The sequence below is a fragment of the Symphalangus syndactylus genome, chromosome 23 (genome assembly GCF_028878055.3).
Source record: "Symphalangus syndactylus isolate Jambi chromosome 23, NHGRI_mSymSyn1-v2.1_pri, whole genome shotgun sequence".
Taxonomy (NCBI): domain Eukaryota; kingdom Metazoa; phylum Chordata; class Mammalia; order Primates; family Hylobatidae; genus Symphalangus; species Symphalangus syndactylus.
The window spans coordinates 27,371,628-27,390,749 of NC_072445.2; the positions used below are offsets into that span (position 1 = coordinate 27,371,628).

A 19,122-nucleotide genomic window follows, 5' to 3' on the forward strand; every position below is an offset into this window, starting at 1 on the left:
AGCCTAAGGCCCATGGTGTACTACCTGGGTATCACTGCTGGTTATTCAGTACCCAACGGCTCTTTAGTCAGCAAGTGATGAGTCCGGCCAGGACTGGTCTTTCCCTTCAAGGCAGTGGGTTCTCTTTTTGCCCAGGATGTGCCTAGAAACATCATGAGCTTGGGCCTGTAATGGGGGCATCATAGCTCTGCCTAGTGCTCTATCCAATTATGGATGAGCTGATCTCCAAGATGTAAGACAAAGTCCTCTTTACTCTTCATTCTCCTCTCCTTAAGCAGAAGCAAGGAGTCACTTCTGTTGCTGCGAGCAGCACTGTCTGGAGTTGGGGAAGAAATAGCACAAGTACTCCCTTAGCCATGCCAGCTTGTGTCTCCCTAGGTCACGTACCACCCTAGTCTACTGGCTCTGAGCTCAGTGCAGTACTAGGAGTTGCCTAGGAATCGCAGTCCTTATGTCCTAGACTTTCAAGTTTGCCTAGAATCCCAGAGCACTTTTGCCCATGGTGGCGAGCCTTGCCAAGAGAGTCAACTTCCAACTGCTGGGATGGGCAGTTCCCCTCTGTGTAGGCCTGCTCCAAATGCTCTCTCCATCTGTGGGCACTGGCTGAGCCCAGCATAGTTTTGCTTTCTGCTGTCACAAGGCAGCACTGAGTTCAATGTAATGTCCCCCAGTTGCTGTGCCCTCCCTTTCCCAAGTGCACAGACTCTCTGTGCTGCATGGTCACTACTGGGGAGTTGGGGGGAAGGGTGGCATTAACAATTCAAGACTGTCTCTCCAACCCCCTTCAATGCCTCTTTCAGCAATATGAAGTTAAAACTAGGTACTATGATTGCTCACCTAATTTGGTTCTTGAGAGGGTGGTTTTCTGTGTGCAGATAGTTGCTAAAATGTGGTGTTCCTGCAGGAGGTACGAACACTATAAGTTTCTATTGTACCATTTTGCTCCACCCCTCAGGGATGAATTATCTATTAACATTCTATTTCATTCTATTTTCATTCTATGAACTTTGCAGAGGGAATTTTTTGTCTTTGCATTATATGTGCCCTTCTAAATGTTTATTTTTTTATAAACTACCAGTATAAATTCATCACATTTATATAATTCAACACCATAGTATGCTTTCTTAATAAAGAATAACCTCTGAAAATAGGGTAGTATTTGGTCCTATTACTAATGCATCAAAAAACTCTTAGTTGGAATCACATTCTATTGATAACAACTTATTTTATAAATCCTCTACATTTTATAAATTACTTTTAGGTGCAAAGGAAATATCTGAGATGGAATTATTAAATATTAGATAGCATACAGGTAAGATCTCATTTTAATGAGCTTGAGAGACAGAAAAATGTCATTACAATGGAAGCATATTCCTTCCAAAATATCAGAGTATATTGAAAAATGTGTCAAATTTTTAAAATAATATTTTCCACTATATGTACAGATATTCAGGTCATCTCCAATTTCACCAGCTCACACACTCTTCTTGTTGTTATGCTTGGAAACGTTGCTATGCTGGAGTGTTTCAGAGGTGATGTGCAATAATGCAGTCATAGATCTTAGGATGAGAGGTGAATTAATCCAAATCAGGTCCAGATCTGCTTCAAGGTGGGATGATGCCAGAGATTTGATGAGAAATTCCACTAGACTGATCATTACTTATTTCCTTTTATATTTGTTCAGAAATATTTCTGCAGTGTATGTATGTATGATAGGGTTAAGGAGGGAATGGAAGATAGTCTTCTGCATTCTGCTAGATGAGGAGGCAGAGAAGAGACTGAATGAGACAAACCTTCTGCCTTGTATCCTTTTCCTTGCCATTTTAGATTTCATCAAATGGGAAGGTGCCTTATTTCAGACAATCTTCCTCTTGATCTGATCTTTTATTTCCCTATTTGCACATATAAACTATGACTTTTATTGATCACTTATGCCCACTTGTTCCGTCTACCAACTATGTTCATGACAAGTTAGAATCATCATTCCTGATCTTAAAGAATCAAACTTAAAAAAATTCCTATATCTACTCTTTATATTAGATATTATGGGGGTATATTACTAACTTAGAAATGGTCTTTAGTGAGATATTTAGACAGGGTAAGTTCTTTTTTTTTTTTTTTTTTTGAGACAGTCTCTGTTACCAGGCTGGAGTGCAGTGGTGCGATCGTGACTCACTGCAACCTCCGACTCTTAGACAGGATAAGTTCTATAGATAGTAAGAATAAGCAGTTCAAAGTAAGGAAGGCATGATGTGTCATAATATATCTCATGGCCTTGGCTTCTAACATTTTCAACATGGATTCATTTTTTTGAGTAGTGCCTTATGTACAAATAATAGGAACACTCTCCAGGTTAAGAGTAAGACAGAGTCTTTATCATTTTATAATTTTATATGTCCTTAATGCCAAGCTTAGCACTCAGTAATAACTAAGTGCCCAATTCTTATTTTGAGTGTTGTCTTTCTGCTTACCTGTACATCAGTCTTGAGGGGGAGAAATAACATAATTCAATTAGCACATTATCACGGATTAGAGCTCTTGAACTTTAAGAAAGGAAGATTCAGGACAGTTAGAGTCAACAGGGAAAAAGGGAAAAGAAGCATCTTAACGGTATCAAACCTGACGTTATATTCAGATGGAAGGGACATGACTGCTGAAAGGCAAAAAAGGCATGCTAAAAGTAGAGTACCAGAGTACAGAAAGAAAAGGCAACTGTTTAACACTTTTTATCTAATGCAACTTGATTTCTGCCCCAGGCCCCCAAGATGGTGTCTGTTAGAGTGATGCCGACCAAAAGGATACCTGTCATGAATGCGAAATGCTGCAGATTGCAAGGAATGGCAAATCTAGATGATGAATAAGGAGCTTGGCTGTTCTTTGTGTGCCTTTGGCGTCAAGTCTTTGGGAGATGAAAAGGTTTCTCCAAAGCTGGCTTGGGGCAAGTGGTGCTTTGTGTAGGAATTTATCTTTCAATGGATTTCAAATCCTTATCTTTACTTAGTCTTTAACTCTTTTAGTTTCTATATAACTTAATTATTTAATTTATTTTTTTGAAATAATTTTTTTTGCCTTCATAATTTTTTGACTGCTCTATTAGTTTTTTAAGTATCTTTTTTGAAGGATGCAGTAATTGCTAAAGCCCATCTCTCTCTTTCTCTCATTATTTTTTCTTATATGATTAAAACAATGTCAAAGGCTGTATAATATGGATTATGAATTTTTATTTCACACAAGAGCCATTTTTATCTCAAATGTTACTCTTCCCAGTTGGTGTGAAACTGGAGAGATATGAATGACCAAAATTTTAATGTTGTTCAAATCCAATTTCAAATTTATTTTTAGGTACTTCAAGTTTCTTCTCCACCTTTATTCAGGTGATGCAGGTGTTCAAATGTAGCAACCTTTTCCCATCACCTGCTTAGTTCACCACACAGTCTCTCCTCACATTTTGGAAAATAATTGCTATAATATTGATGACATAATTATAGCTATAACTTCTAATAAACAGCATTAACCTGTATTAGACATGCACAGGGTGGTTTCTCAAAGGATTGGACGTAATTGGGTTCATTGAAAAAACCTGGTTACTTTAGTGATAAAACATATAAGTCACTATTCTTCCTCTTTGCTAAGGACAAATCTGTATTAGTATTATGCATATCCACTCCATTTTGTGGTTTACATTTAATTTTGCACTTTCTCTGGGAAGTTTCTGGTGGCAGTGATATGGAGTTCATAATACTGGATGAAATAAAAATGTCTGGGGGTGTCTAAAGCATCTTATTATTATGTCATGATTCTCAATAAAGGAATTTGGGGGATTTATAGAGGCTGGATAAAAAGATATTTAGATTTTTTTCCTAATTTAATATGTTTGAGTCTTTTCTCTCTTTTCCCTATGATAACAATTTGGTATTATTTAGTACAATATACTAAAAATATTAGTAATACAAATTGCATGAATACTTTATTGTTAGTATGTAACTTCTTTCCTATAATTATTGAAGTAGAAATTTAACCATTTTTTCAGTTATGATGCATTTAATTCAGCATATTTCACAGAAGCTATTCATTTAACTTAGGGGATCAATAGAGAATGCTTTCATTATTGCAATAAGAAAAAATTGTTAAATGGCATAAAACCTAAGATTTTAGAAGAAATCATTATTATTACCTATATTCCATTATGAGGTTAATAATGAAACCTTAGGTGAACTGACAAAAAAACCCTGATGGATATTCTGAAGGGCAATTTTCCTAAACCTCAGTGCACACTAACCTGGCCCACAGCAATTAGAGAAGGAGAGCACTTAGCCAAGACACCCTACTGCCATCAAGCAACCAGGAATGGCAGCAAGCAGTGGCACCTGTAAAGAATGACATGAGTCAAAACACAGAAAACAAACATTGTTAGACACTGTGTACAAAGGACTTCAGGTGCCTCATCATTGTTTGGTGATTCATACTCCTATATACTCGGTGATAACATGGAACCATGAGGCTTTCAGTTTTCAGTTATTGTTGATCTCTAAGAGATTAAAACAATAATGATACATCAAAATAAGCTCTGAAATATTTGCAATTTCAAAAATGGAAATATTTTGGAACATAACTTATTGTACTTTAACCAAGCATATTTATAATTATTCATCTGTATGCTGACCGGTTCCTGTCAAAATGGAAGGCTAAGCTGGTGTGAAAGTTTAGCCTCCCATGTAAATGCGGAAATGCTTGATAAAACATAAATAATCCCTGGATGCCATAAATGAAGTGGGACTTCCAAGTTTGTATTAGTCCATTTTCATACTGCTATAAAGAACTGTCTGAGACTGGGTAATTTATAAAGAAAAGAGGTTTAATTGACTCACAGTTCTGCATGGCTTGAGAAGCCTCAGGAAACTTATAATCATGGGAGAAAATGAAGGAGAAGCAAGGACTTTCTTCACATGGCGGCAGGAGAGAGAAACGTAGGCAAAGGGCAAAGAACCCCTTATAAAACCATCAGCTTTTGTGAGAATTCACTCTCCATCATGAGCTCAGCATGGGGGAACTGCCCCCATGATCCAATCACCTCCCACCAGTTCCTGCCCTCAACATGTGGGGATTATGTGGATTATAATTCAAGATATGATTTGGGTGGGGACACAAAGCCTGACCATATCAAGGATAGAATACTACAAAGAACCTAAAGTTCTTGTAGAACATGTGTACATCAGACTCTAGGTGCCAGGAGCCGGGAGCTTAGGTTCTAACTTTCACTGTGTAACAAGTTTGAGACCTATATGGGAATCTATTGCATAATTCTATAACCTACAAGTCCATATTGACCATGAAGCATGAAAAAGAAAAAAGATAATTTAAAAAATAATCCCTACCCTACATTCTTGGGTGATAAGAAAAAGTCACCCATGAGAAAATAGGACTCCAAACCTATGATAATGTGCGGATTATGTGATAATGTGGGGATCTGCCATCGAGATTTAGGAAAATCAGGATGAGGCAATAAAATGGTAACTGGTCCAGAACCTGTGCAACTCCTAGGGCCCCCATGAGGGCAAATGTACTGCAGGGATGGTTTCTAAACTAGGGCTTCTTGGATATCTAAAGAAATCCAAATTACCAAAATTACTCAAAATAGAAAATTAAAAAGCACACAAAATAACTAAAGAACATCATGAGGGAGAGACATGACAGAGAATCAGCAAATACAAGCAACATGGTATTTAACGAGGGGGGACTATAACAAATCTGGAAAAATACTATATAAATATATTTAAAACATTAAACATTACAACGTTTTATAGATATTATAAGACAAGCTTTGAAAAAGTACCAAGTAAAACTTTTAGAAGTGAAAAGTCGATTATTAAGATGTTAACTTCAATTGCCATGTTAAACATACTAACATGCAGTTAAAGAAAAACAAGTTAACTATCAGGCTTATATGCAAAAACCATCCAGAATACAGTATAAGGTGACAAAAATAGAAAAACGAGTTTGAGATAAATGGGAGAGGATTTCAGAAGGCCCAAAATACAGTCATGCTTTGCTTAACTATAGGGAGACGGTCTGAAAAACACATCACTAGGTGATTTCATCATTATGTGAGCATCAAAGTGTATATATCAAGACCATCCTGGCCAACATGGTGAAACCTCGTCTCTAATAAAAAAAAGTACAAAAAATTAGCCGGGTGTGGTGGCACGCACCTGTAGTCCCAGGTATTCCAGAGGCTGAGCCAGGAGAATCACTTGAAACCGGGAGGCAGAGGTTACAGTGAGCCACTGCACCTCTGCAGTGGTGCAGAGATTGCACCACTGCAATCCAGCCTGGTGACAGAGGGAGACTCCGTCTCAAATAAAAAAAATGTATATACATTAACCTAGAGGGTATAGCCCACTAATAGTATTTATGTATCTAAACATAGAAAAGGCATGGTAAAAATACAGTGTAAAACATAAAAAGTGGTACATCTGTATAGTGCACTTGCCATGAATGGAGCCTGCAGGACTGGACGTTTCTCTGTGTGAATCAATGAGTTAGTGGTGAGTGAATGTGAAGAACTAAGGTTATTACTGTACACTACTGTAGACTTTTAGCTACATTAAGTTTATGTTTTTTCTTCAACAATAAATTAACCTTAGCTTACTGTAGATTTTTTATTTTATAAACTTTTTAATTTTTAAAACTTTTTGACTCTTTTGTAGGAACATGTATCTTGAAACACAAATACATTATACAGCTGTACAAAAATATTTTTTACACTCTTATTCTATAAGCTTTTTCTATTTCAAATTTCTATTTTTTATTTATTATACTCTTTAAGCTTTTTTTTGTTAAACACCAAGACACAAACATACACATTAGCTTAGGCCTACACAGAGTCAAGATAATTAAGACGTTACTAGGTGACAGAAATATTTTTAGCTCCACTATAGTCTAATGAGACCCCTGTCATATATGAGGTCCATCATCAACTGAAACATCATTGTGTGGCACATTACTATAAACTTACTAGAAGCTCAATAACAAGAGCTTAGATATAATGGGAGAAAGGCAGCATTTGAAGAGATAATCGCGTAGGATTTTTCAGAAGATATGCACACTCAGAATAAAGGAACATACCAAGACCCCCAAAACACGAGAAAAAGAAATCTACACCAAGGCACATCATATTGATATTACAGAATGTCACGGAGGTAAACTTTAGATGTTAACCAAATTTGAAGACAGAAGATCCTCCAAGTTATAACATTTATGCCAACAACAACAAAAGCCAGAGTCTGTGGGATAGCATCTTCAAAAGACAGAAATGCTACTACCCTGGAATTCTGTGTCCAGTTGGACTGTCACTTAAGAATGAGAACATGATAAAAACATTTTCAGACAACATCCAAGACAGTAAGGTCTGAAAAAACCACCAAAACCTTTACTTTAGTAAGAAGGAAACTAGGGAGCAGGGGGAAATGGGAAGTTACTAATCAACATGAAGTTTCAGTTAAACAAGATGAATAAATTCTAGACATCTGCCATACAACATTGCACCTATAGCCAACAATACTGTATTATGCACTTACAAACGTGTTCAAATTACAGATTTCATGTTAAATGTTCTTAGGACAATGAGATAACATTTTTAAAAATGAAAGAAACTGAATCCAGATGAAAGGGTTGAAATACAGGAGCCAATGACAAAGAAACAATATTAATCTGCTCTTTAATTTAAACAATTCTAAAAGCCAAGTCATTTTTATTCTCAAATCATAAAAACTTTGTTATGCTTTCTTTTTTATATAATAATACTTTAGAGAAATATCTGTTATTTGTTTCAATTTGCTTTAAATAAATAGAAATAGCAACGATGCTGGTATGTTTGATTAAAATGTGAAGAATACAAAGAATGAAATGTTAGGTAACCTTGAAGAATTTTTGATGTCATGATATAATGCTTATGTTATGAAAATGAGAAGGAAAAGCAGCATATAAAAATCATATTCACTATTATGTGGGCTGAATAACAATACATGGGAAAAATATTTATGGCAATGTACCAAAAATATTAAAAATCATTTCTTTGGTGGCATAAGGATATTTTTCCTTTTCCTTTATACTTTTCAAAATCCTATCATGGACATATAATAACAAACAAACTTCAAAATACTTAAACACATAAATATTTTAATAAAGTATGAGTTTCACTAATAAACACCATGTTCGTGTTTTGCAGGCAAATCTCTCCTCACCATCTTCTACAGTATCTGAGAGTCAGCTGGTATGTATCTTCTAAGTCACAGATCTACTGCAAATTCTGATCTCTCAAGAGAGCTCTACCTGAGTAAAAGTGAAAAAAAGAATACATTTACTATATATATTTTTATTCACTTACTTGTCTAATAAAATTTTAGTGATACTTTCCAAAAGCTCCATGGTGGTTGTTTTGCAGGTGACAAACATACGTAAAACTATACATAGACCTTACTTGCTAGTAACTTACATCCAAGTAGAGGCATTAGAAGAGATTGTGAGGTCAGATTAAAGATGCCATTAGAATTTGGAGAAGAGACCACACTCTTTAAAGGAGATCTAAAAAGAGTTTAAGGAGAAGGTCATGACTGAGTAGGATAGTTTTTGGATTTGAGGAAATAAGAAATAGATATTTCACACAGGAGAATTAGCATGCAAATGGTCTAGATCAGTGCTGAGCAATAGAAATACAACGTGAATGACAAATGTAAGCCACATATGTAATTTTAAAACTTCTAGTACCCACATTAAAAAGGTAAAATGGAACAGGTAATGTTAATTTTCATAAAATATTTTATTTAATGTTGTATAAATATTATCATTTCAATGGATAAGCAGTATAAAAATCGAGACATTTTTACATTACTTTTTTGAGAAAAGTCTTTGAACTATTGCATATTTTACATTTACAGAAAATCTCAATTCTGCCTAGTCACAAGAGCTCAACAGTGGGGACTACACTGGGCAACACAGATCCAGACTCTAGAATCTGTTATTTGAAGATAAAATTTGATTAAATGGGAAAATTATTTTATCTTATAGCATTTTGTATTTCTTATTCTTACAGTGGTTACCAAATTGAAGTCACAAAATAATTTTTTTTTTTTTTTTTTGAGGCGGAGTCTCGCTCTGTTGCCCAGGCTGGAGTGCAGTGGCGCGATCTTGGCTCACTGCAAGGTCCGCCTCCCGAGTTCACGCCATTCTCCTGCCTCACCCTCCCAAGTAGCTGGGACTACAGGTGCCCGCCACCAAGCCCGGCTAATTTTTTGCATTTTTAGTAGAGACGGGGTTTCACCTTGTTAGCCAGGATGGTCTCGATCTCCTGACCTCGTGATCCACCTGTCTCGACCTCCCAAAGTGCTGGGATTACAGGCATGAGTCATCGTGCCTGGCCAAAGATTTTCTTAATATCTTTGGATGTCTATTGTCTAAAATTGTAAATTCCTGAATAATAGATATCTTCACTAAAATGATGGAAATTTCTAGTAAAACAGTTTGAAACATTAACTGATATTCCCCTTTCAAAGAAATTGTTTTGGTGTCCTATAGCCACAGCCAACAAATCATCTTGTCATTATTATCCCAATAAAAATAATTACAATTTATTTATTTGTAATACGGAGAAATCATAAAAAGTGTTGTTAGACTTTTAAAATAGCTTGATTCAATCAATCCACTTGGGTATACTGGTGTTTATACATATAGTGTGTATATGGCGTGTGTTTGAATATGTGTGTGCATTAGTGTCAATTGGTTTAGAACAGTGTGTGTGGGGGGGCAATATAGTATACTTGAAAGAATCTGGGATGAGTATCAGAAGACCCACCTTATACTTCCTGCTCTGACATTAACTAGTGGGCTGAAAGTGGGTAAGTCGAAAGCCCGGGAGTCTGGGTTTCAGTTCCTTAATTGAACAGTGAGAGCATTCTATTGCGTACTTTCCGAGTCCTTCCAGGGCTGTGAATCTATGGTTACTAACACAGTGAAGTTGAAGGAGTTGCCATGGAAACAAGCACTGAAATAACATAATGAGGTTAAATGACTTCCCACTTAAGATATGGAAATATTACTACAATTATTTTAGTATTTAAAATGATATATTTGTTTATTTAGAGTAATATATGGAAATAAAGAATGTTTTAAACATTCTTATATATAGTTTCACTCAGTATAGTATATAAAATATGGATTTTAGGTGTTGGTGGACTATATATACACGTGTAGGTGTGTATTTTACATACATGTAAGTTCTTGGTTTAATACTTTAAGAAATTATTTCAAAGTGGCAAATATATATATGTGTGTGTGTATATATATATATATATAAAATGATTTTATAAAGTAAGATGTAGTAAAACAACTAATTGTGAATATAATAAAAAAACTTACTTTTTGCCCAATAAAATAATCCTGTAGTTTGTGTTCTCTAGTGGCAAAACTACAAAGCATTGCTTTGAATGACTTTTATAATAATTTCTTTGCATTTACTTAAGTCCTTTTCTCTAAGGAGTTCAAGGCATTTCTTAACCAAGTTTTAAAATAAGTTTTAATCTCAAAATGCCCTTGAGATATAGGTAGGTTTGTGAAGGGATTATTATCAAGTAAGCATATCACATTAAAAAAATAAACATCTCTTCTACTGATATATTTATTTAATTCAATAATTTTGGTTTCTATTTCATGACGTCAGCCCTGTGTTTATATTAATACTACCTGAGAGTGAAATAAATAGTGGGAAATGATTGTATGTAAGACATGTTATAGGGCACGTACTTCACTAAGGATTTAGAATATTTTTACACTTAAGTAACACTATAAAGTTATAATTTTTCATTTTTATGAATGAATTTTCAATATTTGCCATCACAAACTGTTTAAGTTCTGAATAATGAGTAAATAAGAATGTCTTTGATAAACAAAACTTTGAGATATACATATTTATATTTTTATATATGTATGTGTTTATAATATACATACACATATAGATGACATATGAGGTAATTCTGATTGTTTATATATAAACATCTTTGTTTATATGAGTAAATATGTATGGATGTATAACGCATAAAAACAAAGTTATTGGAAATGTATGATATTTTACAGTCAAATTATATAAACAAATATTTGTTTTGTGTAAAACAAACAGTAAATAGTTAAAATTATTTGAGTCCTATTTTAGGAGGTAAATGTAGTAAATGTGTTGAAGAGAAAATATATGACAAATTGCTATGGTACCACAAGCTTAATGCAATTCTCAAATTGCTTTTGAGATTTAACTTTTTAAAGATATATCATTTTTTCATGCTTTCAAATTTTTAACTTGGCTGATCTGTTTGCTTGCTTTTATTGCAAGTGTGCCAATTCAGAATTGAAAAGGAAAGAAGAAATAGAGCTATGACCCTTACTCTTAAAATATTTCCGTTGTTTACTCTGGAAGCCAAATGATTTAGAATTGGGCTTGGGAGACTGTTTTGGAGGCTCATGTGAAGCTAGTTCACCAATCTTAGCTTCTCCTCTATTAAACTGCACTGCAGTCGATCAGAACTGGAAAGGAAATTAGAGACGAAAATACTGGAAATTCCCACCTATTCACTGGAGATTGGAATAACGACTCTGTGAACCTGAAGAGATTATTGTAAGGCTCATATATCATAAAATATGGAGTTGTCAGTATACTCCTATAGACAGGGAGAGGTTATTTTTGCACATAAAATCTGTGAATGATGAAGAGATAAAATGAGCAGCCATTTTTACAGAAAAAGAAACAAATGCTTATGGAGTTAAATAGATTGTCTAGGATCACCAGCATTAGTGTTCATCCTTGCTTTGTGTAGCTTTGGAAAATGAATCATTAACATTGATTTTAGATAATTCAAGGAAAATAAGAAAAGAGTAATTAAGGAGTTTGGAAACAGGGCCTCACTGGAAGCATTACTTTCACTGGGTACCTCCTGTGTCTGACTTTGCCTTGTGCTTTTGCACTGCCTGGAAAATGTGACTACTTACCGAAGAGGAGACTGGGTAGGGTCAGTTAGAGTACTGAAGTTTTCACAGCTGTGAATAGTGCTTCCTGTAGCATATTAAAAGGAGAAAAAGGAAAAGAAAGATCTAGGGTCTGTGTTAAACCTTCACAAAGCTTTCCTAGCTGTTGAGCTGAATCATCACAAAGATATTAACAAAGGCCAGTGGGGTCTTTTTCCCTGCATAAGATAACACACAAGTTAGGCTCCCCAAGGTGGCTAAACCCTGGCCTTCTTTGGCAGTAGGGGAGCCTGGTTTAGATGACATTTGCCTTTTGCTTTTGAAATTTCATGCCGTTACAAAATGTTCACTATTGTCCAGGATGGAATACTCAATCTAGAGAGCACAAAACAATAGACTTAAAAAATAAGTCACATGGCTATATACAGGTAAAAGGAAGATGCTATTTACTGGAACACTATTAAGAAGAGTGCTTAAACTTGCAAATACTTTGTTCCTAGTTCTGAATGCCAGCTGATGCGTCCAGCTTTAGTGGTGCATGACTCATCTCTGAGGGCCCTTAAGGCCTCTGTTGTTCAGAAAATGCAGCCCTGAGAGCTTTTATGTAGAATCGATGTCTCCTTCAAGCTCAAAGGCAGTTTGTTTCTCCTTGACCAGTTTTTCCTTGACATAACGTACTTAAGTGCCACAGCATTTATCAGGTACGCCTCCTCAGGTTTGAGTCATGCTATTATCTTTTATTTAACCATTGAAATATTTCAATCTGGCCAATCTGTATTGTGTATATTCCATGAAATGCTTCTTGAGCCATGAGATATGGCCTATAATTATTGAGGTCTTATGTATGTTTATTTTTATACAACTATTGTAATCATTATAAAACTTTTTTTTGGAAAAACACATCAAGTAGGTACTTTTGTGAATGGTCTAGATCATTTAGAATCAACATGCCATATTTATACTTGCAAAGTATATATTCTGTTTTTCCTTTCAAATTTATTTTATGCTGTTTTTTCTTTATCAATTTTGTCATGCATATTATCTCATTAGGTTCTCTAATCACCTTTGAGTTAGTATGGCAGGAATTGTTATTTCCATTATTCTGATGAAAAAAACTGAAGTTTAAATATGTGGAATGCCATGCCAATAGTTGCTTGGTAATAAGTGGTATAAAAATCTCCTTTGTTTTTTCCAATCTTGGGAGCTTTACCCTATGCCATAGTGTTTTGAGATTTAAGATATTTGTTTGAGGGGAAAACATAGCTTAAGTATTTGCTTCAAGTATATAATAATGTTTGTTTAAAACAAGAATTAGGGTCTATAAACCTGTATTATCTGAATGAGTAAATCAGGTAAATAATTTAGAGAATATTGCTTTTGTCCACAATTTTGCCTGGTAGAATATATTGAGTTTGCACAAACTTTTTTGACATGGAAATTCTAAAGGCAAAGAAAAAAGCACTGGAGACTGAAGACAAAACTGCAGCAAATGGGTCAAAAACAACCATGGCACTTTCGCAAACTCTTTGAGCCCATAAAATTAGTAGAATTTCCAGCCAGACTCATAGGATTTGCTATACGTTGTTTTGTTACTTTCTTGCAGTTTTGTTACACATCTTATCTCTCCAGAAAGATCAAAATAAACTCTTGAAAGCTGGCACCCTATCCTTTATTTCTTTTTTTCTTTATCACACCATCCTAGAGCTTATTACTGTAGTCAAAGGCAATTAAAAAAACATCAGTCCATTAGTGTTAGTTGAAGTTACTAGTTTAAGAAAGATTTTGCTGTGAAAACCCATTATTTAAAAATATTGGTCATGGATTCTCTAGGTCAGTGCCGGTAGTTAATCTTCAACTTTGGTCTCTAGCCCAGAGGCTGTACCAACTTGCTGTCATAGAATTATAAGTTCCAAAGGATGGAAATAGTATCTATTTACATAGTGCCCCAAGTGACAATGTTCAAGTATGAGTATATACCTGATAGATTATAAACACAAATCAATAGCAGGCTTAGATGAGTGTCTTATAGACCGTTAAAACCTGCCACTGCGCTTCGGTGAACCCATATATTCACTCCCTTGAATTTTTTTCTGTCCCCAAGACTAATGTTAGCTTCAGATATAATATCCTCTTCTCCCCACCCTCCACTCTTGAATTCTCTAAAAAAGGTGACATCATTGTGTTTTGGTATTAAGAGTTTTATTGCATATCACCATGAACAGAGGGAGAAAAGCAACAATTTATTTTAAATGAAGAAGATTAAAATCTTGTAAAGTCCCTAAAGAAGTGGTCTCTTCCCTTGAATTTCTGAAGATGATAACTTTAGCTTTATACTCTTTCTTCTGAGGGTGGAACTCACCAACCCCCACTTTCCTTCTTCTCATCCTCTATTGGAAAAATACCATATGGCTCTTCTATCCCTCAAAGGTCCCTCTTTGTGAATTATATTGTGATCAAAAAGCCAATTCAAGAAAAATAATGGAAGACCTCAAGGAGTCAATCAGCACCTTTTTTAAAAAAAAAAAATTATTTCAAGTTCCAGGGTACATGCACATGACGTGAAGGTTTGTTACATAGGTAAAAATGTGCCATGGTGATTTGCTGCTCCTATCAAACCATCACTTCTGTATTAAGCCCAGCATGAATTAGCGTGTTTTCCTGATGCTTTCCCTCTCCACCCACAACAGACCTCAGTGTGTGTTGTTCCCTAACATGTGTTCATGAGTTCTCTTTGTTCTGCCCCCACTTATAATGAGAACATACAGTATTTGGTTTTCTGTTCCTGCATTAGTTTGATGAGAATAATGGCTTCCAGCTCCATTCATGTCCCTGCAAATGAAACGATCTCTTTCTTTTTCATGGCTTCATAGTATTCCATAGTGTATATGTACCACATTTTCTTTATCTGATCTATCATTGATGGGCACTTGGGTTGATTCCATGTCTTTGCTATTGAATCAGTACCTCTTATAGACTCCATATTGAATTATAGTCAGCACACTGAGCTTCTGTCTGTCAATTAACTTATTCATTCTGCAAATATTTATTGAGCACCAACCAGGTACAGGCACCATTCTAGATATTGGAGATATAAGAGTGAATAAACCAAAGATCTCTGGTTTCACAGAACTTACATTCTAGTGGAGAAAGAAAGACAATAGATACAAACAGATGTCAGGTAGTGGTAACTGCTGTGGAGAAAATAAAGCAGGCAAGAGAGGTGGAGATTGCTATTTTATATGGCTTGTTAAAAAGATCTGTCTGATAAGGTGATGTTTAAACAGACATTTGAAAAACTGAAAAAGAAGGAATAAGGGAGTTCCAGACAAGGAAAGAGCAAATACAAACTCCTAGAGGAGGCATTATCATATAGTGTGTAAGCTAGAGTAGAAAGAGTGAAGGGGTGGAAGGAACAGTACTAGGAAATAAGATTGGAAAAAGAGAGGCTGGTTAGGGATATGAAAGATCAGGTCATACAGCACCCTTATAGGCATTGCTTTGTAGGCACTACCAGGGCTTTGAACTTTACTCTCAGTAAAAAGGTGAGGCATTAGAGAGCTTTCAGAGGAGAGTTGACTTGACTTGATGTAGAACTGACGGACATCATTTAGGAGATGAGTGACATGACTCGACTTATACTGTGGTTGTCTTGTGATCTACTCAACTGGATTGTGAGCCCTCTGAAAACAGGGGGTATATCTTTTTATCTCTATAGACACTATAGTTCCTGACATAGACTATATCTTAACTGGCAAAATGTCTCCAGTGAACACCTGGTAGAGGTGTGCTTCAGAGTTGCAAAACAGTTATTTTGTCTTTCCAGCACTTAAGAAATGTCTATACCCAGTGTAAATCAATTCTCAGTACATTCATGAATTGATATTTCCGATTTGGAGAATCTTCTCATTTTTCTTCTTGTGCCCTTTGTGCTGGCTATGAGAGTCATTACCTTTTTAATTTTTCCACATAGGCTGGAAAGAAAATTACAAAACTGCTTTTTCTGGCATCATTAGACGGCCATTTGCATCTATCAGTCATGAGTCTGACTATTCTACGGATTCTATAGTAGATAAAAATGAAAGCAGGGCCTCTTAAGGCTAGTTTAGTTGTAATATTGCGGAACAATGACAATCTTATAGTAGTTCAGTTTTATAGACTCCCCTAACTTGATAAATCTGATTTCCTCTGTGTTTGTTTGGACACAGATGTAACAAATTAAATTGTTCAGAATTAGAGAAGTTGTTCAAGAGAACCTTTACTTGAAGTCCAAAGGTATCAGCAAAGATCACTACATGCAAAGATGCAACGTAGATTAGGAATTAATAAAGCATAGTCTGTTTTAAAGCCTCTCCTTTGGTCTGGAGACAGAAGACAAGGCCAAATGGATGTCTCCGGAATGATAGACTAAGAAAGATCTATCTCTACATGAGCAGCACATTTTAATGTACTGAGTTCAAGTCTAGTGTCTTTCAACTTTCAATGTGTGCATGAATCGCTTAGGGATTTTTAAAAATGCAGATTCGGATTCAGTAGGCTTAGGTCAGGCACTGAGCTTTGGCACTCATAACAGGTTCTCAGATGATGCTGATACTGGTCTACAGCCTTCATTCTAAGGGTCAAAGCGCTAGCAGACAATGTCTTAATTGGATAGAACATTAGTTAACTTTTTGTTGCAAATGTAGATTGTATCACCATTTGACATTGTGAAACAAGGTATGAGGAAAAATAGAGGGGAAGTTAACTAATATTCCAAGAGAGACTTATGTGTGATGACAACAGTGCCAGTTGCTTCACATATGCTGTTTTATAGACTTTCTAAGTGGCCCTTTGAGACCCTTGTTTGGATGATGGGTTTGAATATGCAGAAACAAGCCTTTTGCTGTAACTCTGTGTGGTATAATTCCTGAGGGGTCAGAAAGGTAAGTAATAAAATGTGTCATTACCCATTATTAAAGGACATAGTCATGTATTAGAATTACAACCCTTCAACAGAAGGTCTACACAGGTGGAATGGCTTTTCCAAGGTAATACAGTTTATTAACAACATTGCAAAAACTAAAATCTATGTCCATGTTTCTCTCCTTCTACAATATTATGCTACTTCATGAGAGTAAATTTTTAACCAAATCCAGAGACACAGTGGGAATTTGATGTCTTGGCCACGCAAATTATGGAGTATTTTAGGAGGTGGTGAAGAGGTGTGTGTGTCTCTCTATGTGTGTGTGTGTGTATATGTGTGTGTGTGTTTGTGTGTGTGTGAAGAGAGTGGATGTGTGGATGTGTACAGTCACCAGGAACTGAAAACATTAGATAACATTAGGTCCTAAATGTTCTGAGAATATTTAGGATGGCTAATGAAAAGAAAGTAAAATGGCATAGAATGAGTTAACGATGGCCAAAATCAAGGATGAGACAGTTGACAGTGGAAATAAAACAGAGAAACAATATATTTTAAAGGAATAAAAAATATAAAAACTACAGGAGCTTTGTTTTTGATTAGATAGGATAAGTTACAGAGAGGTGGATATTTAACAAAGATTTCAAACTTCTGTCTGTTCTATGATGTCTCTCTTCCTCCCTGGAATCAGCATAGAAGTGATAAAAATCACAGGCATGATGATCAGACCAAACATGGATTTAAACCTTAACATATTAACTGCATGACTTTGGCATGTGACTTATTACCTTTAAAACTCCCACAGAATTTATAAGAAATTGATGAGATGATCTATCTAAAATATTGAGTTCAGTTTTTGATTCTATATTGATAGAATATAAAATCTGTGTCTATGAGACAATGATAGTGTCATTAGCTGCAATGGGTCCTCAAGGATTTTGAAGCTGGTTTTGAAGCATGTGAAAAGGCATGAGGAAGGTGCAGAGGCTACCACACAGATGACTTGTTAGTATACCAAGGTTTGTGAAGGGTGCATGAGGTTCAGAATTGGGACACTAGGGTTAGATTTTTAACTGGACCAATACTGAGAGATGGTCGGGTTTGAAAGGTATGGTTAAAGATTATAGGATGAGAAGTATGAACAATGTCAAAGGCAAACTATGTGTAGTCATCTTTCGCCTAGAGTTGGCTTCCATATCTATGAAGTATTGACTACTGGGTAACAGCAAATTAAGGTTGTTGGAGCAAAGAACAGGACTAAAGAAAAAGGGAATATATACAATGTAAACATCAGGGACACCATATGAAGACCAAGTAAGTAAATAGAATGAGGAAGACTCAGAGACTTCATATAGCCCAAACCTGGGAACACAGAGTCCAAGAAAAGAACATGTGGAAAATTTGGTAGAGTGGAGGAAATGGAGCAAAAATCATTGTCTAATTGTCAGAGACAACCACCAAATCCAGGAAACTCATAAGAACTAAAGAGCATGAAAACTGGTAGAGAAGCAAATATGAAGCATCAGTAACAGACTCTGATACTGAATGTATCTGATATCCAACCAACCAGAAGAGTCTGTCTTCTGATGTCACCCTGGAAAGGACTGATCCCAAGACAGATGATCTGAGTGGAAGGCTCTAGGCCAGAATAACCCCAAACATCTACCTGCTTGCAACAAAGGGACCCAGGCAGTCATGTTTCTCTGGCAGAGGTTGTCCTACCATCCAAAGTGCTCCTGGTTAGATTTCTCCTCCCTGCTTTCATCTTTCTGCATAGTGACAACAAGCTTAGCCCCTAAAGTACCATGTTGGTTTTAGAGCCTTGTAGCCCCTGAGTCCTAGAGTTGTATTTATTTTCTGCCTCACAAGGGAGTAGAAGAGAAGGAGAAAGTGCAGGAATAGGAGAAGAAGAAAGAAGAAATGAAGCAGGAAGTCAAATGAAAAAAAGAGACAGAGGTGTGGACAACTTAGGATCATGGCCCAGATATCAGGCACCTCCATAATTGCAGGTGGCTATAGAAATCAGGAACTGCCTGGACTTTTTGGTTTTTTTGCAGCACTTAATGGAGGAATATTGTTCTCATGTGTATACGCTATGGCATGACTTCATGCACAATTGGATGTTACTTGTTCATTTTTCCCCTTGAGAAAAATCAGAGTTTCTTAATTGGGAGATATTTCTCAGTCTGGGGAAGATAGAGACTTGTCTCAATCTGTAT

At 35.8% G+C, this 19,122-nt stretch overlaps 1 protein-coding gene and 1 long non-coding RNA gene across 6 annotated transcripts in view; one reads left to right on the forward strand and one right to left on the reverse strand.

Annotated features, from left to right (window-relative positions):
* Window positions 1-19,122, forward strand: part of MLIP (muscular LMNA interacting protein) — a 155,883-nt gene that overhangs the window by 72,209 nt on the left and 64,552 nt on the right. For all 5 annotated transcript variants that reach the window (XM_055263585.2, XM_063632803.1, XM_063632804.1 and 2 more), the window contains one exon: window positions 8,228-8,272. In XM_055263585.2, coding sequence (XP_055119560.1) covers window positions 8,228-8,272 — 45 coding nt within the window. The remainder of the gene's footprint in view (window positions 1-8,227; window positions 8,273-19,122) is intronic.
* On the reverse strand, window positions 8,159-10,067 carry LOC134735729 (uncharacterized). The gene is made up of 2 exons (XR_010119153.1): window positions 9,851-10,067; window positions 8,159-8,331 (listed from the first exon to the last, which is right to left on the reverse strand). It is a non-coding gene; the product is annotated as an uncharacterized lncRNA (long non-coding RNA).